This window comes from Eublepharis macularius, chromosome 3, assembly GCF_028583425.1.
Source record: "Eublepharis macularius isolate TG4126 chromosome 3, MPM_Emac_v1.0, whole genome shotgun sequence".
Lineage (NCBI taxonomy): Eukaryota > Metazoa > Chordata > Lepidosauria > Squamata > Eublepharidae > Eublepharis > Eublepharis macularius.
In genome coordinates, this window is record NC_072792.1 from 85,866,025 (window position 1) to 85,889,062 (window position 23,038).

The following is a 23,038-nucleotide window of genomic DNA, read 5'->3' on the forward strand; positions in this document are numbered from 1 at the left end:
TAATCAGGAAAAAATACAGATACCATTTTCTAGTTACGGTTATCGGTTGCAACTTAAGATGGACAGCACTCTTGTGCCTAGAAAACCTACTTGAAAAGTACAGCCCATACTGAAGCAGTTTAATGCTGATGCAGATAACGATATAGTCTATGTGTTACTGTTTTCAACATATGGCGACCACATGAATTAATTACCTCCAAAATGTCCTATAGCTAGCCTTATTTTGGTTTTGCAAACTGAAGACCATGGGCTCTTTTATTGAGTTAACCCATCTCATATTAGGTTTTCTAGCCTTCCACCTTTCCTAGCATTATTGTCTTTTCCAATAAGTCTTATTTTCCAGCGATGCGACCAAATTGAACCAGGCGCCTCCTTATCGTGAAGTGTTTGCACGGCAGAGACAGGTCTTGCTCCTCCGGGACTGCCAAGCGAAGTCGTTGCCAGGCTGCCGGCCCTAGGTCATACCGGGCCAGTAGAGAGTCGCGCCACCCCGCTGTGACACAGTCCCGCTCTCTCCCTCCCGCAGCCCTTAGGACATAAGCCGCGGCTTAGCCGCCTGACCCCCGCCGCTGCTGCCCCCTCCTTCCCTCCCCCCTTTCCTCGTACAAGCTACGCCACTTCAAGCAGGCAGCGGCCGCAGCGAACCTAAGATGGCTGCAGAACCCCACAGGGATGCTCACGTGACCTAGAGAAGGCCGGTCTTTCCACCTGCGAAGACTTCATTGGCTTGAATACTCGCGATACTTTAGAGAAAACGAAAAAAGAGGGAGGGGGCAAGCTCCATAGCTTTTCGCGAACTAAAACGGGAGGCTGAAAGGGAAAGGAGAACGGGGAGGATCTCGCGAGAAAAACGCTGTAAACATTGTGTAAGAAAACTTCGCGATAACTGCTAGAGCCGCCTTAATCGGGAGCTCCCCCCGCCTCGCCCAGTTCTCGCGGTACTCGTGGGATTTCTCTGCCCTCCCCCCACCTCTTTATGCGGAGCGAATAGTTCTCCCCGCGATACCTTCTGCAGCAAGCCGAGGTGGGGGGAGGGGACCGAGAGGAGAGGCGTGGTCTTACGCGCTGAAGTCAGCACGGCAGCGGGAGGGGGCGGAGGAATATATAAAGGCCGGGGCCGAACCGGGGGGGTTTCAGTTAGAGAAGCGATTCGAGTCGAAGGTGGGCAGTCAGCTGTCAAGGCTAGTTCTACACCGGGCGAATCCGACTTTCTCTACGTGGAGCGGGACCTCCCGAGACGATCTCTCGTTATGAGTCATGTGGCAGTGGAAAATGCCCTCGGTCTAGATCAGCAGGTGAGAGCCGCGGAGGGATCGGGTGGGCCAGGAACGCCGAGGGAGTGCTCTTCCATAGGGCACTGATGGGTCCGGTCCCTGGGCCGAGTGAGGCTGCTTGGTGGGGTTCGGGTTCTTTGCACCCCTCTCTTATCGGGGACCCTCGGAGCGGCGCATCTGACTGTGACGCAGTTCCTTTTTGAGGAGGCCGCCTAATCGGCGGCTGGGCCTTAAATTCTTACGTGGTCGGGTTAAGTAGAGGAGCGGGAGGGGGCATGGGTGAATGGGCGAGGGCCGTGTTGGGGCGGATGTGGAAGGTGGCGGAGGCCGAGCGCCGCCGGGCCGTACGAGGCCTAGCCCGTTCCGGGCGCTTTGTGCGGCTGCGAGGCCGGCTCTGTCTGCCGGGCCCCCTGTTGGCCGCTGGTGGCATAGCAGCGGGTGGGGGACAGCGGCCATTGTGCGTGTGACGGAGCGAGGAGGCTGGGAGGGGGAGCATGCGCGTGCGCAGTTTCCCTGCCTGTAGGAAAGGGCGAGGGGGGAGGCGAGCGGGGAGTCACAGCGGCGCGCTCTCTGGCGCGCGCGCGCGCTCTCTGAGCTTCTTTGTCTTCGTGGCCCATGAGGGGCGCGGAGGCCGCGTCTTGCCCCCGTGGTCGGTTCTTCGTCTCTAGAGTCTGGGGGTGCCGTTTTGTTGCCGTTCGCTTGTTGGGTCCGTTTCGCGTGAGGTGCGACGGGGGAGGGGGCGCCTGAGGGCGACGCGGCGCTCCTGCCGGCCCTCGAAGTAGGTCATGGAGCCGGTCAGGGAAGCAGGGGGGGAAGGGAGGGAGCGAGGGGCCACGTGACTGCCGGATGAGCGGCTGCCAGTGGGAGCCCTGGGCACGCTTCGCCGCAGTGGAGCCCTCAACGCTGGGGCGGAGGAAGGAGGATGAGGCCTCGCCGGGGCGGAGCAGAGGAGCCTTTTCTTCTTTCTTACCTGAAAACGCCTGAGGGAGATCGGCCCTGAACCGTTGGCTTGTATTTCATTGGAGCATCTGAGTTTTAAAAGCGTAGGATCATGCTTTTAAACAAGGCCATTGCCAATATGTTTTAGGGTTTTTAAAAAGGTTTCCGGACATTTCTCCTGTGGTTGCAGCTGTGGAAAGCGAGGGGGCTTCTGGTCAACCAAAAATAATGTTATATATAAAATTGTGTCAAGATAATATTTTTACCAGTACTTGATACTGATACAGAGGTTGGACATATTTTTGGATATGCATAATTAGTTGCTTCAAGTAGCTTATTGTATAAGTTGCTCCAAGATTGGAAACTGCTTTAGGATGACTTCATGAACAGCATTAAATCTTTTTGCAGGTGATTCTATATAGATTTGATCTAGATAAACTTACGGTTTAAAATATACGTTGTAATGCTTAACTCTTAAAGCACCAATTTGAGATTAAAAATTTTAGGCGGTAAGAGTGCCTGCCACTAACATTTTTTACCATTTTTTAGTTTGCTGGTCTAGACTTGAATTCCTCAGATGCTCAGAGTGGAGGGGGTACAGCAAGCAGTGAGTATATAAATTAAAAATTCAAATTATTTTACCTTTTAAGGTATCATCTTAACACTTAGCTTGTAGTGGTATGTTGAATAAGCACTGCTTTATTGAAGGTTTTTTGCATGCTGGACACTTTTGTTTAATGTGTAGGTGAAACATATTAAATCTCACTAGCATTAACAGTAATTCAATCTGCTGAAAAGATTCAAGTTTTAAATGATGGAATATGGAAGAGTGTTGACTCAGTTCCAAATGGAATGCCTTCTTTTGTAATTCATTTATTTAAAAAGTTGAATGAAATAAAAAACTTGAATTGTGTGACTAGAACAAGAACCCTGAAGTTAAACACTTTCACAGTAGACTGAATAAGGCTTCATGGAAATGTTTCTCATGAGATGTTAGGTGAGATGCACCACTTGATAAAGTAGAAAAAATATATATTTCTGTTAATACTGACAGCGCTAGTATTTGGCAGTTATTCTCTATGCAATCCCTTTAAGATCTTTGAATTTTTTAGACATGAAAACGTTGAGAATACACCCTGTGGCAGCATATGTTTTCATAGAAAGTAGGGTTAGACTTCTGCAGTAATAAAATTCTCATGTGAAATTAAGTAGATTTTTGTAGTTTTTGGTTTATCTGAAGATTTTGTGGTATAAAATCTTACTGTTATGATACTGCTGAAATTAACAAGTATCTTCTTGCTTTTAGAAGGCCGGTACATTCCTCCTCATTTGCGGAACAGAGAAGCCTCAAAACAGGGTATGTTGGTACATGAATATTCCAGCTGAAGTGGCACTATTTATTCAGGGCAAGCTCTCAGTTGAACTGGAATAGGAGAAGACTCTTGGAATTCTTGGCACCCAGATGCATAGAGACTTTGTGTTAGTTCTTAGGGGTATTTTTTCAAATGTGCACTTACTGCAGATATCCATATACGCTAGTATTGTAAGTGTTCTCACCATGAGGTGTACACTGACATTTAAACATTGCTAAGTTGCTTTATGGTAATAGAATGTTGTGAAGGGTTGAGGTGCATTGTTTGAGTCACACTAGTATGTTTGAGTGGCAAAAAATAGTTTCCCACATTTGAATCTGAATAAACTTCAAACGAGTTTGACATAGGTAAGTTTCAGAGTATGCTGGTGGGTAATAAGATGTGTGATTTTGAAATAGAATAGGTATCAATGAGTACAACCCATTATAAAGAAACCATGTGTGGAATAGGCCAGCATTGTTTATTTTAACATGACTGTATCCTACAGTTAAGCACTAAGGCTAGCATAGGGTGGTGGTGGAGAATGCGCATGATACAATGAGTATCTAACAAATGTAGTTAAAGCTAACATTGAATGAAACACAGTAGTAAGTCACGGACACTTGATTTTGCAAAATAAATGACCGATACCATGTAAGGTTTGTGTTCTATGGAACCATTCTGCTAATAGCACTGCTCCATGGAATCCAATCTTTAGGTCTCTTGCTATGAAAGAGTTCTGCAGGCCTATAATTAAGCTAACTACAACTTTCATGAACTCAAATCCTGCATGCTGAGAAGGTTAGTTTGCATGGAAAGTGAAAGGTTAGAATAATTTTACGTGATAGCTAGTTTTTATTTATAGTTGACTATTCAAGTTGTAATTCTAATACTAGGTTTTGTATTTTTTAAATAAGCATTTAAATTTTTTATCTGGGATCTTTGGTCCTGTTCTCACCCCCTGCCCCAAGCAGTCAGTAAAACCCTGGTCAGTAGTTTGGAGTTGTTTGAGGATCGCATTATAAATAAGTGAAGAGAGAAGGCTTCATACTTGCCTGGTCAGCAGCAAGCCCTCTTACCGCACTGTAAGTCCAGGGGTGCACATTGCCAAAGAATTTTAAATATATATTAACTTAGTTTAATTTCATGGTCCCAAGTTCCATTTCTAGAACAGAAATTTAGTAATGTGTGGATTGGGAAGCAATCAGCTAAGCAGCCCAGAGTAAAATCCTATAAAATGCTTTAAACAAAAAGGGTAGTACACTATTTCTATGAAAGTACAGATAAACAGAGGATTTCAGAGGAGAGGAACACATTGCCAGTAGTAATAATCTTGTGGAAAAAGCAAAAACTATTTCCAAGCAAGCCAAACCATGAAGTCTCAAGAGGATGATCCAGCAGCCCCCATATCTAACTATCCTTTCTATTGATACCTCTGCTTCCCTTGATATTCAAGTAGCTGTGCGCTGGGGCTCCTGCCAGAGCCAGTTGACGTGTACCTTCACTTGAGGAAATGCAGCTGTTCTCTTACATGGTTACCATGGCCAATCTACAAAGAAAAGGGAAAAGCACTAACAGCACTGGTTCTAGTTCCCTTTGCACAGAGACAAACCAGATCACTTAACTATGTGATACATTGTTGGTCTTCTAGGGCTGCATTAACTACTAGAGATGGGCACGAAACGAACCACGGAACAAAATTCCCAACAGAACGGCTAGTTCATTTTCAAAGACACGTTTTGTGGGGCCGTGTTTTTACGGAACAAACGACTTTTCGTACCGTTCCGTTGCTGGGAAGCCAGACACTGTGCCATTCAATCCATCACCCAGGCAATGGTGACAGACTTGGTTGCCGCCAGTCTGAGGCCTCCACGCTTGATTGGCCGCTGTCACTGCGAACCAGAGAGCTCCCACTCTGGCCCATCCAGCCAGGAAAAGGGCCAGCCCCTCAAAGTAGCTGCCAGCAGACACTCCAGTTTTTGCCACTGCGAAGAGAAAATGACAGGAAAGGGGGGGGCCATGTATCATGCCTTTCCTGGGGTTCAGTCTCTCTGAAACTTGGGGGGTCTTTAGAGGACAGTGAGGACTAGGTCACCTGCTAATTTGGTGGGTATTGAACGTTGGGAAAGTCCTGTTTAGTTTGGCTGTGAGCGTGAAGGTGCCCATTCTGGGCTACCTTGAACTGGTTCGGAACCGGCTCAATTGCAGCTAATTCGTGGTTCGTGTTCTGTGAAAATGAATGAACCACATGGTTTGGTTTTTTTCCCTTTCCACGCCCATGTCTATTAACTACTGGAGACAGGAAAACAAAAAACGTACGTAGTCCTTTGTATTCAAACATGGGAGGCAGGATGCATCGCTTGTTTGGCTCAAAGGCTATTCCCTAAGTGTTATATTGCAATTGAAAACTTGCAAGAAACAAAATTTTTTAGCTAAAGGCTAGACCCATAATGGGCTAAGGTTTCTAATAATTTGGCTTTATTTGATCAGTGTGATGTAAAGCAAGGAGTGAGTGAATGTATGCAGCTGTTCTGGTCTATTGTCTTGTGCGCCAATCATTTTACTGGCAGCATCTCTCCAGTATGAGCCGTAGAGGCGTTTCATATTACCACACATCCTTCAACTGTGGTGTCTAGGCATTTAATCTCTGATCGTTGGCCTCCAAAGCAGATATGCTATGTATTGTCGAAGGCTTTCACGGCTGGAGAACGATGGTTGTTGTGGGTTTTCCGGGCTGTATTGCCGTGGTCTTGGCATTGTAGTTCCTGACGTTTCGCCAGCAGCTGTGGCTGGCATCTTCAGAGGTGTAGCGCCAAAAGACAGAGATCTCTCAGTGAGATAATACTGTTTTCTTAAGAATTGAGCAGAATTGTTAATCAGGGCTTTCTCCTGAATGGAAACTGAAAACTTGAAAGTCCAAGTTTTCGGAGGTACTAAAGGAAAGGGGAGGGGTCTGTAATTAATGGTTGTGGTGTGCCCCCCCCCCATTGGCCACGTTCTAGGCATCTAGGCATCAGATTCTTAACTCTCAAGAACATGTTAAGCAGGGTTCTTATTTTCTTCCACTGCCTCAGCCCAAACTAAATTGTATGTGATGAGTCCACTTCCAGGACATTCAGAAGTAGCAAGCATGACTTGCACTTGAGTCTCCTAACTCTAAGCTGAGTGATCCTTCCCCTTTCCTCTTCAGTAGACTGGAGGAAAGCTTCAGCATCTGATAGTGCACCTGCTGGTGCCTTTAAAAAATGGCACAAGTAAAGATTGAACCTCTCTTTCCAGGGTGTGGCATTGTGATTAACTCATAGTAGGTTGGGATGCAGTTGCCTCATGATTGACAGGGATGTTCTTGGAAAATGCTCTGCTTCTCAGTGTCGCAACCTAGTCTGAAGTTAGGGCACACTTCTATAATTTGAGCTGTCAAGAATCAGGTGTCCCTTTCCCCTCTGTGGCAGTCGTATTTTGGAGGGGATTCCTAGGTCCATGCTTACAAGTGTGGTTCATGAAGATTCCTCCCTTCCAGAGGACATCTTTGGAAACATGATGGATAGGTAGTTCAACATAGATATGTTAAGCAGCAGTTCCTTTACAGGTTGAAAAAATATTTGCAGTATTATGTTAGAATTGTTAAGGCATTTGAATTGAATCATGTTAGGAGTTTTCATGGCTTTCTTGCAGCAGGAAATGCCTATAACTATACGGCAAACTACTATTCCAATCCGGCAGCGCCACCACCAAGATGCTGTAAGTTGGTGTCAGGCTGGAGTGATAATAAGTTTGTCATTTGTTAGCATGTTTTTAAGCATAATGCATAGCAGTAATTTGTAATCAACTAACAAAAGAGCATTTGGCTTTATTCTTTAGAGCACATTGTCAGGCATGCTTTCTACCTATATTTTAACATCTTAAGAATTCCTATGACTATCAGCTTAGTGTTTTTTTTAATGAAGCAAGAACTAGCACTGGAAAACTGCAAACTGTATTTATATCTTAGATTTAATATGCTTTATAGTTGCTCAGTGGAGATAAGTAAAAGGTATTTGTAATATATATACTATAAAACATTCAAGTTTCTATGGCTTCCTCAGTTATTCTATCATAGATTTCTAATGTTTACACCTGGAAGATGCCAAAATGTAGCTGGGGTGTGGATTTGTTGTTGCTAAGTACAAATTAGCTTGTCAGCCAGGTCTCTGAAACTTGTCTGGCTGTGTTTTCTAACAAGCTTGCTGTAGTGCACTGTACAGCTGTACAATACAGCCAGCTCTTATATGCTGGCTGATGGTGGTATATGAATAACATGCTATGCTAGTTGCATTTAATTTTAGACATTAGATTAGTTTCTTTAAAAGCTAATTTCTCTGACAGGTATAAAAACAAACTAATATAACCTATGGATACAACACATATCCCCCCTGGCCTGCAACAGCATCTGGGGACCTGTCACTTCTATAGAGTTCCTATCCAAATAATTCAAAATACGACTTTTCCAATATATTTTCAAGTATATTTAGGTAACCTTTCAACTGAGAGCTCTTTCCAGTTCTTATTCAAGGTAACCCAATATAAGCTACATGATACAAGTTTTAAAAACTGTGAATACATCATGATACAAACTTCTTTGGACCAGTCTTCATTTGGAGATGAATCCTGTGCTCTGGTCAGCGGAAGCTTATATATTTGTTATCCTTTGAAGGGATCTTTGGATTTGCTTAGCTACAATAAACTAAAATGCCTACTCTGTTACAGAGTTTTTCACAGGTCTTGAAATGCGGTTGTAGCTTCTGACTTAAAATCTTTCTGAATTTTGTAGTGGCAACTCAACACTAGTCCTATATAATTTTGCTAGGAAACATTTAGAATTGAACAGAATGCACAAATGTAGTTACTAAAATAGCTTTCTGCGTGATAATTAGCATAGTTGAACTTAGCATAGATCTTGAAGCCAACTTCAAACTGACTAGCATTCCTTAGAACATGCTTTTGCTTATAGCATGGCAGCAGGTATTGGTGCACTGAGCTAATACACATGAACCGTTGCGTTGTCTGTTCTAGAAAACCTTTGGCTTAGCTAAATGCACAGCATTCCATAAACCTGGTTTGCAGCTTTCATAAATACTGCTTGAATGCAGCACTCTGAAGGCCTGCATTTCTAACCAATTCTTTGGCCCTGAGGCTATTCTTTCTGTGAAGAAGGGTGCCCTTGATACAGGCTTCTGGCAGTAAAAGTCACACTAGAGCTGTGGAGCTTGCAAAAACTTATTTGCTACCACAAGTGACATTTTACCCTTTAATTGTTTGACTTTTTATTCTCTGCCAAAGATTCCCCCAGCTGGGACTCTCGTGGAGGTAATGGCTATATGAATGGATATGATCGTGACAGCCGGATGAATGGCTACGATCGTGATCGCGGTGTGTTTGGATCCAGAGGAGGATCTGGACGTGATGACAGAGGTGGGCGTGGGGACCAGTCACGTTTAATCCAACAGTTCTTTAGTGTCCGCTGCTGCTATTGTTAGTGATAAAATTAACTTTTCTAGAGAACTTGGTTAACCGTGTAGTAGCATGAAACTGAGACTTCTTATGGAAGTTGGAGACATTCTGTCAAGCAGTATTTCTAAAACTGTCCTCTCAAACTGGAATATTGCATAAATAGAGGCGTAACACTGATGGTTAGTCTAGTGGGATCTTGGAAGCTTGATTTTTGGCAACAGCAAGATAATCCCACAGAAAATTCTAAAACCAGAATTTGGTTTATATTTGTAACTATATGCCTGAACAGTACAATGGCTTGTTGTTCAACAGCCTGAAGTAGTCAGTGTATTGAGTGTTTCATGTATAGAAGCACCTACATTCCAGGTGTCAAAGGCGCAGTCTTAACACTGACCTAAAATTTACATGTGTAGCCTATATTGCAAATACTAGTTCATAGTATATAGTCAGTGTTACTCCAAGTTTTCAAACTCCAGATGTCACGAACTCTTATTCAAGGTTTGCTTGATACAGGTTTGCTTGATACCTGTATCACAAGCCTGTGGCAAAGGTGCTAGAATATGAACAGTCCTCATTTGGTATAAATAGACTTGATTGGGGGGGGGGGGCGGTTGCTGCAGCCTTGAAGAATCAACAGTTGCTGCATATCAAATATGACTATCTTGTATCCTGGGCCACGATATGGTTGATCTGCACAGGATGTGGCAGCTTTGCTCAAGCTAGCAGGTATAGGTCAGCTCAGTGCCAGGACGTAAGACCTCCATGTAGTACATATATTGCCCTAAGGTCCTTGATGTGGTAGGAGAGAACAAGTAACTACATCTGGTGTTTAGATTGTCACCATCTCATATTAGCAACACAGTAGAAGGTTGTGGTGTCTTGCCTGTAGCAAAACGTGCAATGTCTGAAAAAATCCTTCTGAACAAATGTTTCCTAATAAAATGCCCTGGGTATGTTTGCTGCTAGTTACTAAGACACCTTCATGGTGATATGTGGGCTTTTAGGCAATTTGATTTTTACAGGTTGACTTGTTGGACCTTTTGATAACTTTTTAATTAGTGATATTTCTTTCTAGGATTTGATGGGTGGAATGCTGGAAGAGACAGAGATGCATACAGTAGTTTTGGTGCAAGAAATGACCGTGGGTCAGGAAAATCAAGCTTCTTTGGTGATCGTGGAAACGGCTCAAGGGGACGGTTAGTGATAAAACAGCTACAATTTGCACACTTCACATTCTAAGGAGCTATATCAGTAGAAGTGGCATGATCTCTGGAAATTCAGCTAGGTGCTTAGTTCTCACATACCTTCAAATGGGTACTTGCCACAAGAGTTAATATGGGTGGTGAGGGAGTGATACTGCTATACTTTTGCTTTTTAATATGGTTGGATTGATAGTATTGGCTCAAAAACTGTAACAGTGAGACTGTTACATGTTATCACACCAGAGAAGTTTTAAGTTGTTGGGAACAATTGGTTTACTAACATCCTTCCTCCCTCTGCATTGCATGGCTGCATATAAGTGATATAGTTTGCCAGGTAATGCTTTAAACAGATTATAATCTGAATCTGATTGTATTAGATTTGTGGGTGGAGTGGGAGCCTTCAGAGAATAGTACATAATAGGCTTGCTGTTTAACTGTGACTTAACTGAAGAATGTAGAATCTGAGTATTCATCTCTACCAGATACCATTTCATTGGTACTCTTGTGCATATTTGAACTGTAGGTAATGATAAGAAGTTGCTGTGGTAGAAATTGAATCTTAATGGAGGGTTGTGGGGTCAAGGCAAGTAACTTTAACTATGCCAATGAATATTTGAGTTTGCAGCACCTCATGTTTAATTTGAACCTCATACCCTGAACTTTATATGATTAGATTTGATGATCGTGGAAGAGGTAGTGACTGTGATGGCATTGGCAGTCGTGATAGAAGCGGCTTTGGAAGGTTTGAGCGTGGTGGAAACAGTCGTTGGTCTGACAAATGTGATGAAGATGACTGGTCCAAACCACTTCCACCAAGTGAACGTACGGAACAGTGAGTATTAACCATTGTAATTTTGTAATTTGTTAAACTTATATACTTAGCAGTGTATGACATTATGTTGACATTTCTACTCTAGGGAGCTGTTCTCTGGTGGGAACACTGGCATTAATTTTGAAAAATATGATGACATTCCAGTTGAGGCAACAGGAAGCAGCTGTCCTCCACACATTGAAAGTGTAAGTGTTAAAATTTGGATTTAGTTTCAATAGAATACAAAGGAGAAATGTATATCTGGGGCTCCAGAAAACATACTTAGTATTCTAGTATTTTTGGACATTAACCGGTAATTGGAATTGGTACAAGAGTTGGTGGCTAAAACTTTTCTTCTGGTGATAGTCTTCTTTAAATGGGATCAACAAATGGCAATGGAAGTTGCTTGCATCCACAGAATACTTGTTAGATCTAGTCCTCTAATTTCTCTTGCTTCCTTAATGATAAAAGTAAGAAGTGTAACTGAGCCTTTAATTGAACTGAGCTGATTGCAGTGTCAGAGCATGTTTGGGAAACAACTTGTTGCAGCAAACAAGTTGTAAGAGGCAGTGTGTTAAAGAGTCAGAAGTCTCATCAAGGCAAGCTTTTGCAACTGAAGTCGTGGACAATTGACCTAAACAGAATACTTGGGTTGCTTCATGAAGGGTAAGATGAGTAGAGAACTGACGCTTAGGATCTCTCCCACTATCTAGTGCTAGTACAGCTGTGCTGAATGAAGTGGAACTTTTTTGTCTCCTCTTGTCAGTTGCATCTATTAGGCCAGTGGACTCCTAGGAGCACTGGTGGGAAACATGTAACCTGCAGTAAGAGTTAACCTCATTTAACACTTAACAAAGGTGTCCAGGTCAACGGGTTGCAACAAAAATAGTCATTTGCAAACAAGTTCCTCTGCAGACTTTTGCATAACACGAGTCTTCTAGGAGCAGCAGTGTTTTAGAGTGCGGTAGACTGCAGAAAGAGTTACTAATTTTTGTAAACAAATACAGATAACATTTCAGGCTGTTCGGTAATGTTTAGAAGTAAGTCTCTGACTGTTGTAGTGTACAAATTCAGTTCTTTTGTATAAGGCACAGATTGAGCCTTTCTGACTACAGGGGTCTGTCTCTGATACATAATGTGCAGCATGCTTTTTAGCTACTACTAGAAGTAGTAGTAGTAAATTGAGTCTGTTCAGGAGGTCTTACTATTTTTATTTCATTATTTCTATTTTGCCTTCCCCGCAATGGGCTCAGGGCGGATTACATCAGTTAAAACACAGTCACAATACAATTTCATAAAACAATAATCCACATTAAAATCACAGCTTTACATAATAAATAATTTAAAAGATATCAAGTGGGTGGCACAATATACCTTCAACTTGTCTTCACTTGGATAAAACAGAGTTCTAAAACAGAATGGTGGTTAAAAAAAAGACATCTGGTGGTGGGGGGGTTTGAGCATTCATTCACTCCTTTCCCCCACATGGCCAGCGGAGGCAAGGCCCAGCCTCAACCATACACCTGGCGGAACATCTGTCTTAAAGGCCCAGCAGAAGGGCAACAAATCCTGCTGGGAGTCTAGTTTTGAGGGACAGAGTTCCACCAGGCCTTTTACCATCTGTTTATTAGCAGAGCAGAACAAATTGCATTATGTGAGTGCATCGTGTAACACTATTCCTCTTAATCAATTTCAAATACTTGTAGTTCAGTGATGTTGACATGGGGGAAATTATCATGGGGAACATTGAGCTCACCCGCTACACTCGACCTACTCCGGTGCAGAAATATGCTATCCCTATCATCAAAGAGAAGAGAGATTTGATGGCTTGTGCTCAGACAGGTATGTTGCTACTGGTCTATGTTGGTATATAATCCTGGGATTTTATAGTTGTACATGCTTCATCACAGGAGAATGTAATTAATGGGGAACTAGTTCCCATGAAAGAGCAATAGGGATTTTAGAATGTCTGCAGAACAACTTGCTCAAATGCTCAGGGATAAATTTATAAAAATGGAAGTACTGTCCTTAAATCACTTTTCTGATTGAATGCTGTATATGTAACTTAGGTAAGTTAGGCAAGTAGATTAAATGTTTAAGTTAAAGTCTGTTGCCTTAATTGTACACCTGTCTGTTTCACTGTGGAAGAATAATACTGAAAATGGTTTTAAAAATCTGAAGTATGCTACCACCAAGACAAACATGTACCTTCCTTGTAGGGTCTGGGAAAACAGCTGCATTTCTTTTGCCTATACTGAGTCAGATCTATACAGATGGCCCAGGTGATGCCCTGAGAGCTATGAAGGTAAGGTTCTGATCTAAATACATTTCTCTTCATTGGTGAACCTGACTATGGGACACATTGATGTCTGAAGCCTAGTCTTGGGGTCCCTGGCTCCTCTGCTTTTAGACTGCAGTGGTGTGCTTTGAAGCATTGTACTTAATTGTACACATTGTAGTCGGCAGCAAAGTACTGTTGGAATAAACCATGTTTTGGGAACAGTTGCTAAGACTGCATTTTTTAGGCTTCCAAGAGGAAACATTTTGTTAAGGGTGGGTGTGATGGTAGCAATTGAAAATGCTACATGGTTATGGTATGCAGTAATACTGCCTGAATTAGGTAGTGCTTGAAAACTCTGAGAACATCTTTTAGCTCCTTGGAATAACGGTATAAGTGTAACTTGGATAATACGTTACACTGAGATAACTTTTATTTTCAGTTCATAATGAATTATTGAATGTTTCAGGAAAATGGGAGGTATGGACGGCGTAAGCAGTACCCAATCTCATTAGTCTTGGCTCCAACAAGAGAATTAGCAGTGCAGATATATGAAGAAGCGAGAAAGGTAAATGTGTTTTTACAAACCAGCCAGCGTAACACTTGGACATCTTCGAATCTAATAAAATTTACTTTGTTTCCACAGTTTGCATATCGTTCCAAAGTTCGCCCTTGTGTTGTCTATGGTGGTGCTGACATTGGCCAACAGATTCGTGACTTGGAACGTGGCTGCCATTTACTTGTAGCAACTCCTGGTCGTCTTGTAGATATGATGGAGAGAGGGAAAATTGGACTGGACTTCTGCAAGTAGGTGTAATGGCTCCATATATTGCATGATAATATTTCCCATTTTTAATAGCCTTTGACAGTCCTGCTCAGAATCAATAAAAACAGCCTTAAATGTTGATAATCTCTTTTAATGTTATTCAGGTACTTGGTATTGGATGAAGCTGATCGTATGCTCGACATGGGGTTTGAACCTCAAATTCGTCGTATTGTTGAGCAAGATACTATGCCACCGAAGGGTGCCCGTCAGACCATGATGTTCAGTGCTACATTTCCAAAGGAAATCCAGGTAATCTTTTGCCAACTTCCCTAAGGTATGTTTTTTAACTAAAAAAAAATTATTTGTGCAAAGCAAAAAAGGAAAGGAAACGACAAAACAGTGAAACGAGGTGAATCTATACGTGTTTCTATAAAAGATCTCCAGATGTCTAAAAATAAGTCCATATGCAGTTGTTGTCTATATGCAGCACATTTAAATGTTAAGATTATAGGGTCCTCAGTCCAGTGAGGTATGGGAAGTGGGCATTTGTCTTTCTTGTTCTGTAATAGAAGTCTTAGTGATTGAAAGGGGATGGAGGGTCCATTTCAGTTGACCATCATTTAGGTTCCATGAGACAGACATCTTGTAAGTTACAACTTACTGGATACTGAGCTTAAATCTTTTACTAAAAAGGCTTTGTGGTGTCCAATAAAACCTAAACATAATTTTTTTCTGAGTAAGTCGAAGTTGAAGATTGATAGAAGGAGGCAATATAAGGCTTAAGCCACGTCCCATTGTTCTGGCAGAATTGGATGATCTAGCTCACTATTTGATTAATCTGAGACTCTGCATATAATATTAATTGACATCAAATATTTGTACACAAATATTGTATGTTGGATTTTGTGTATTGATTTAGCGAGTTTCCAAAAGTGGAAGATACTCTGGAACACTCAGCTGCAGGGCAATATTTGAACATTTGTAAATATTTGAATATTTGTAAATATTACCATTCAGAAAAAATAGGCAAATGATATCAGCGGAGAAAATGACAAGAATTCATCATCATAACCTGTAAACTGATCTAAAGTAAAAATCCCGTATCTGTCCAAGACTTCTGTAAAATATATATATCCTCCCAATTTTTAAATCTGGATTGGCCCATAATGTTAGTTTAGCATGTGAGAATGGATCAAATGGATAATCGTCGTGATATTATATACCATACTTCTCTGACTGAAGAAATTGCAGGAGGAACAGAATTCATTTTAACATAAGTAAATCTTAATGCATTCCATTTAAAAAGTGGTTCCAAAATGAATAATCCAACCGAGAATAGCAATCCCAGTAATTTGTGCAATTTAACAAATACGCCTGATGATACAAACTTAAGATCAGGAAAATCAAATCCTCTCATTAATTTCAAGTTGCATCTGAGGTGAACATGAACCCCACATAGATTTCCAAAACAAAGTGTTAATTTGATGAATATATCTACAAGGGGTATATAAAAATGGATTGCATGAAAAACGTATAATTCAAGGTACAATATTCATTTTGCATGTATTTATACCCCATAAAGTTGTTCATTGTCCATATCCAAGTAGTCAACTTCCTTGAGATGTTGCTAATAGATGTATCTTAGTCAAATTGATAGTGTGAACCAGAAAACTATACACATGATAAAAACATGAAGCAACTTCTTGTGGCCAAGGTAATGTAGGTAGTTAGATCACAGAACAGAAGTAGCAATATCAAAGCTATGGAATAGTTCATTTTTAATACCTTGCAAACTCAAAAGCATGTTCAAAATTCTTGTATGTATCTTCAGAAGCATCTGTAGGTAAGCCTCACAGATTAATTCATAATATTGACAGCTTTAGTACTGAATCAGGTGTTCTTCTTTTTAGATGCTTGCTCGTGACTTCTTAGAAGAATATATCTTTCTGGCTGTTGGCAGAGTTGGCTCTACATCTGAGAACATCACACAGAAAGTAGTGTGGGTGGAAGAGTCAGACAAACGGTCATTTCTGCTTGACCTCCTAAATGCCACAGGTAAAGACTGTTTGGGAGAATTCCAACACAACTCTAATGGCTCAGGTAATGAGAATCTATGTTAGGTGGAGGAAAAGCCTCAGACTTTTCCTCCCTGTTTTCTCCTATCCTTTGAATATTTTTTAAAATCTGCATGCAGCTAGCTTGACTAGTATTTTAAGTTGTTGTGTATTGCAACCATAATTTTCACCACTTGGTGGTGCTATATCTACATATGTGGTGCTGTGCTAAAAGAATTCTTTGATTACATAGGCAAAGATTCCTTGACTTTGGTGTTTGTGGAAACTAAAAAGGGAGCAGATTCCCTGGAAGATTTCCTGTACCATGAAGGATATGCTTGTACGAGTATCCATGGTGATCGCTCCCAGCGAGACAGAGAAGAGGCATTACACCAATTCCGTTCGGGCAGAAGTCCAATCTTGGTTGCCACTGCAGTACGTACAGTTTTGGTTGTAAAAATGCACATTAGCAACATGAAACTAACAGATTGTAATCTGTGCGTTTCTGGACACTCTTCACTAGGTAGCTGCAAGAGGCCTGGATATTTCAAACGTAAAACATGTCATCAACTTTGATTTGCCAAGTGACATAGAAGAATATGTTCATCGCATTGGCCGTACAGGGCGTGTTGGGAACCTTGGTAAGATTCTGTTAATGTAAGCCAGAGACTTTCACAGAAGTCTGAATAAATGAACTATATGCAGCTGCATTGAGCTTCAACATAGCAGTGGGAAGACCTATTACAGGCTAGCTGTAACTTGTACAGGAGGTCTTGGGTAAACAGGCATGCTTGGACAGAAGCAAATGGAAGTTTTCTATATGAAGGTAAAAAGGCTGGCTGTTAATATGTTCCCTGTGAACTTGCAAGACCGTACAAAGTTGTGAGCAGAAGAAAAAAGTTTTATATTGTCAAAGCTAGAGATTATTTTCAGATGAAGAATAAAGATAATGAGGCAAGATGATAAAGGCTAGTTATAGTGGAACTGCCTGTAATCTTTGCCAGAAATATCTTTCCACCTTAAATTCTTAATTGAACATTTAGCTTGGAAGTTTTGAGCTAAGTGGATTTTAATCTTGGGCCTATACTGCCCTTAAATTTTAGCTTGCTGTTACTACTACTTTGCATCAGGGAAAACTGCTATCAAAGAGATAAAACTAGAGACGTGAAGGTTCAGAGGAAAATCCCCCACCTCCTCAGGACTACGGTTTTTCCTTTAGAAAAATTGTACATGGAGCAGTGAATTCCTATGAAACTTCTAGGATGAGTTTTTAAAGAAGAGGTGTATATGAAACAGTCTCCCAATTTCCTATTTCTGGGCACTGATAACACCCACAACAGACCCCTGGGCAAAAGAAAGGCACACTCAAATTCAGGCAATAGATAACGAAAACAAATCTTGCTATCACTAGCTGACATCTGTTTAAAAAAACTTGCTACCTGTGCTTCTCTGGTTAGCTTCTTAGTTGGTAAGTTCTTACCCACTGGTGTATGCCATGCAACCTGAGGAATATTGATGGTGAGGCATGGAACCAGTCTTCTCTCGCACATGATGGTAAGGAATAATGGTTGGAGAAGGAGAGAGTGAACTCGGGCAACCAGGACTGCCAACATCATCCAATAGCAAATCGGGGCTCACTTGCTTAATTGGCATCACTAGCCATGTGAAATTGGGAAGTTGAGATGTGAGCTGTGAGAGCCAGTCTCTCGAGGCTTAAATCTCCAGGGCCAGTAAACCAGCTCTGGCCTGCTGGTGCTCAGAATTAATAAACCAACACATTTTTTGGCTAGGCCTGCAAACACAGCCTGAACAGAAGTTCAGTCTCTTTAAACAGGAGCTTAGGGCTTAACTGAGCATCTTCCTTTACAAGGTGTTACTCATGAGATCTGGAATAAGGTTTTTTAAAATGTAAGACGTTTCCTGTGTGTGAGGTAGACTTTTGAACGGCTTATTTTCAACGATATGATTAAGTGTGAATAATTTTCTTGTGTGTGTGAGAGAGAGAGAGAATGCAGTGTTAGAAGCATTTTCCACATTTAAGTATCCTAAAGTAGAACTTTGTACTAAATATAGTAGTAGTCCTGTTGTGACATGAAACTGTTCTGTGTCCAGATAATTTATTTGATTTATTACAAAATTCTATTCGACGTCTGATTTTTTTCCCGTCTTTTTTTATTATGAATGAAATATATCTCTCTCCTTTAGGTCTCGCCACATCATTCTTCAATGAAAGGAACATAAATATTACAAAAGACTTACTAGATCTACTTGTTGAAGCTAAGCAAGAAGTACCATCTTGGCTAGAAAACATGGCATATGAGCAGCATCACAAGGGTGGAAGTAGTCGTGGCCGATCTAAAGGGTAACTTGATTTTTCATGGGGTATAAGGGTGGGCATTTGAGGCTGTATTTGACACTTTTGAAAACTGCACTATTAAGTGCAAACTATACAACAGCAGCATATTCAGTAGTAAAATTGTGTAAAAATATGCTTGGCTTTTATCATTCATACTTAGCCAAGAAAATATAATATGGTCCTTGCTGTAACGTATTTGGATGACTTGAAAACATTGGGTATAGTACTGTGTGGAGCAGTGATTGCAGAATCAGGCTGATGTAAATTACCACCACAGAGGAAAAATTCTTTCAGGCATTTCTAAATACTGTTCTTTTCTTGTAGCCGTTTCAGTGGAGGATTTGGTGCCCGAGACTATCGAACAAGTAGCAGTACTGCTGGCAGCAGTTTTGGTAGCAGCCGTGCAAGTAGTGGTCGGAGTGGTGGTGGCAGTGGCCATGGAGGCAACAGAGGGTTTGGAGGTGAGCTTTCTTGCGCATTCATGGTAGGCATAAAGGTTGAGCAAGTAAATGTTAGAATAACATTTTTTGTACTGTCAAAATTTTCCTAGTCATTAATTTTTATTGCTTTTGTCTTAATAGGTGGCTATGGCGGCTTCTATAACAGTGATGGATATGGAGGAAACTATAACTCTCAGGGGGTAGACTGGTGGGGCAACTGATCTGCTTGCTGCAGATGCTTACCAAACAAGCTAATATGGAAACCACATGTAACTTAGCCAGACTATACCTTGTGTAGCTTCAAGAACTCGCAGTACATTACCAGCTGTGATTCTCCACTGAATTTTTTTTAAGGGAGCTCAAGGTCACAACAAGAAAAGAAGGAACAGAAGCCCTACTTCAAAGAAGGTTTAAAGACTCCATTGTAGTCAGGATTAACTCCCCCACCCTCGCCCCCACTCCCAGACTGTATTTATAATTTTGTGACTGAGGATCATTTGTTAATGTACTGTGCCTTTAACTTTAGACAACTTTTTATTTTGATGTCCTGTTGGCTCAGTGATGCCCAAGATTATCAATTGTTTTGACAAAATTTCTGAACTTGGGCTTTAAAAAAATCAAACCTTGGCACGCAGGTGTGATACAACATACAGGAATCATTGATTCATCCACTAAATACTACAAAACTTATGCGGTGGCCTGCATTAGGGCTTTGATACTTGGAGATTTGAAAAATAAAACATCTTGAAGCATATCAATGGAATTAGTTTCTAATGTGGCAAAACTGTACTAAGTTAAAGTTGATTTGCTCACTCTATCCTGGATAGGTACTTAGAACCTGATAGTCTTTAATAAGCCATTCCAGTCATGATGATGATAAGGTAATGTATGGATACATGCATACACAAAAGCACTGTTTTCAAAGTTAATGCAAGTAAACACAGCAGTTCCAGTGTTTAGGCAGATAATTAATGTGAGCTAGCCAAATGGAGGTGGAACATTACAGGGAACGTTTAAAGGTCTGAACTTGAAATAGTTTTTAGGAGAATTCATCTACTTAGACTTTTCAAAATTGCCTGCCATATAAAATTGAAATGGTAGAATGGCTGACCACAACAGTGATGGGTCCACTTTTAAGGGCCTGACTGATTTTTTTGGTCTTAACGCATGCTAGTGTTGATGTTTTTTGGTCAAGGGGGAATGAACAGGAAGAATTATGCAGCAGGCTTTATTTTAATGCAGATTCACATTACTCTGTTCAAGCTGCGTTGAAGTGTAACTGGCTTACTGTAGACTTGTAAAATGGCTCCAGAAGAGTAACAAATTCTGAGATCACAGAGGTTGGAATGTACATAACTGCACAAGGTTTCAATTCTGCTAGCAAGTGCAGTTTTAGTCAGTTTTAGTTGCATAGGTTTCCATTGTATTAGTCTGTTATGCTGAATCTGGCCAAAGATAAGTATTTCCAACAGTAAAATGCCTCTGCCGCTTAGTTTCTCTGAGCTAACTTCTACGGCCAGAGTATTACCAACTCTTACTCTAAGTGGCGTAGGACAACAGTAAAATCTAAAGTGCAATAGATCTTTTCAAGTGTATTGTGCCTTGTTCTAAACTTATAAGTAGGTGCACTTGACAGTATTTGAGGTCATTTGTTATGGTGCTATTTCAATTAGTCTAGATTTAGGCCCTTGTACATTTTGCCCATAACTTTTTACAAAATACTTCTTTTATTGCACATTCAGAGAATTTTATATGTCTTGTGTGCGTGTCCTTAACTTCCAATCTTATTTTGTCTCTTGGGAGACTGAACGCAGCTTGTCTAAGGAGAAGGAACTTGATTCTAAAACTTGGGACCATGGGAATAATGGTTGGGAAGAAACTTTGCACACGACAGATTTCTAGATACTTTTTGCTGCTAGTTTTGTGTAATATTTATTGAACATTTTTGACAAATATTTATTTTTGTAAGCCTAAAAGTGATTCTTTGAAAGTTTAAAGAAACTTGACCAAAAGACAGTACAAAAACACTGGCACTTGAATGTTGAATGTCACCGTATGCGTGAAATTATATATTTCGGGGTAGTGTGAGCTTTTAATGTTTAAGTCATATTAAACTCTTAAGTCAAATTAAGCAGACCCGGCATTGGCAGTGTAGCCGTAACTTTCTGATAGCAAAACAAAAATTGGCAACTTTAAAATTAAACATGCCAAGGTTTTGATACACTTGTCTTAAGATATTAATGAAACACTTCAAAACACTGATGTGAAGTGTCCAGATTCTCATATGTTTGTTGCGTGAGTTTTTGTTTAGTTGTGTGGTTTTTTTTTCAGTGAATGTCTGGCACATTGCAATCCTCAAACATGTGGTTATCTTTGTTGTATTGGCATAATCAGTGACTTGTACATTCAGCAATAGCATTTTAGCAAGTTTCACAGCCAGCAATATATTTCAGTTCAGATAAGGATTCAATCATATGCAAAGACTGGATTTAAACTTGCTGAGTGTAAAGATTTGAACTTCAAGTCACTGTAGGTTTAGTACTTGCTTATTGTATTAGTTTAGATGCTAGCACTGCATGTGCTGTGCATTACTCGATTTTAATAAAATAAAAAGTTTAAATGCACAGTGTCTATGTATTAAGTGTGGTATTCATTAAGGAACAGCATACATTTGTCATCTGCACAAACACTGAATAGCAGATCTCAGCCGTGTAATACAAGTATGTTATGCTGGGCTACATATGTGAATGCATCCCAGATCACATTTCGGGCTTCCATATTGGTTGCATATATAACCAAACACAGTTATGGTCCGGACAAGCCAAAGTCTTGTTTTCTCACAGCAATACAGAAAAGAAACAAACTGCTGAATGCTGCCACTTCTCAGTTTGACTACTTCACAAGTAACATAGTGATAGTTCCTTCTGTATGTAGTCAAGCCTAGAATAAATCAGTAATACTAAGCTCTAGTGCCTTACATGGTACTCTGCTAAGGTAGTGACCACTAGCCAGCACATAGGTGCAACTGCACCCTATGTGGTAGTGTGAGCCTGCGCTGGCACTTGTGCCTAGTGCACCCCTTTGTGGGGAGGAGAAGGGTAGGCCTTAAGGGCAGGGTAAGCAGTGAAACCTGTCCAGTTCACTTGCCAAAGTTCCCACTGAAACCAAGATCAGGTTGGCTTACATAGAACAAATGGGAGGGGGGTAGGTTTTATTCTAGCACTAACGTTTATGAAGTAGAGCTCACTGGAAGTTGATGCTTGAGGAGAAACTTGTTCGGTGTTAAGGTTTTCCTAGACTTCAATTTTTTTTATGTGGCAGTGGCCGCTCTGCTTGAGCAATAAGGCTCCAAATGATGCCCATGTTAAGTGGCAGTCGCCCACTGGATCCTGGCCATCACCTGAAAGCCAGTGTCTACCCTAGAAATTACAAAGCCTCTTCCATGATTGTTTACCTTTCTCACAGATCCAGGGAGGGTTACTCAGTGTAAGTGACAATGCAACATAATCAGGGCATACACTGAGCAAAGTCCAATAATGTGCAGCAGGACATTCAGATAAATACACAGTAGGGCATGGTAGCAGAAATTTTGGCAAAGGAGTATAAGCCCTTTTCCTAAGCTGCTCTTGTCTAATAGAGTAAGAGAAATCAGAGAGCCAAGAAGTAGTGGTACAAGGGGAGAAATGAAGTAGGGTGGTGCGGTGCAGGGTGGACCTACACCAAGCCAAAGCAGCAGCCAAACCTTTAGAAACTAACCTTGTCATACAATCCTTGCTGTTGAGGGCTACAAAAGGGATGTGTGTGGAGCTTGCTGAACAGTGAGTTTTTCAGTCCAATGTTAAGTGGATGCAAGGTATGGCCCACTGATTTCAGTGGGACTTTCCTTGTCCACAGTATGTTTAAGATTAAGCATATAAGGTGGCTTGTTCACAAAAGTCCCAAATCCCAGCACAAACCTGTTCTAGTTACTTACATTTCTGTGAGTGTAATTCATAAGTGACATTTGTGCGAGGATGCTATTCAAATATTCAGAGGAGTTAGCCGTATTAGTCTTGCTTGGATGGGATGTAGCTTTT

General features: G+C 41.1%; 1 protein-coding gene across 10 annotated transcripts; it reads left to right on the forward strand.

Annotated features, from left to right (window-relative positions):
• The first annotated feature begins 1,144 nt into the window (after positions 1 to 1,144).
• Positions 1,145 to 21,586, forward strand: DDX3X (DEAD-box helicase 3 X-linked). Of its 10 annotated transcripts, none has more exons than XM_054974188.1 (19): positions 1,145 to 1,295; positions 2,763 to 2,820; positions 3,520 to 3,570; positions 7,241 to 7,306; positions 8,885 to 9,016; positions 10,131 to 10,251; positions 10,931 to 11,089; positions 11,175 to 11,274; positions 12,775 to 12,910; positions 13,288 to 13,373; positions 13,816 to 13,914; positions 13,993 to 14,153; positions 14,277 to 14,421; positions 16,023 to 16,212; positions 16,420 to 16,601; positions 16,690 to 16,807; positions 18,372 to 18,528; positions 18,847 to 18,983; positions 19,104 to 21,586. In XM_054974188.1, exons 1-19 carry the CDS (start codon positions 1,251 to 1,253, stop codon positions 19,181 to 19,183), a joined length of 2,223 nt encoding a protein of 740 aa, XP_054830163.1. In that variant the 5' UTR covers positions 1,145 to 1,250; the 3' UTR covers positions 19,184 to 21,586. The 10 variants fall into 10 exon arrangements, with proteins under 10 accessions (XP_054830163.1, XP_054830165.1, XP_054830164.1 ...); XM_054974190.1 differs by having other exon boundaries at positions 16,023 to 16,167; XM_054974189.1 differs by having other exon boundaries at positions 3,523 to 3,570.
• Positions 21,587 to 23,038: the final 1,452 nt, after the last annotated feature.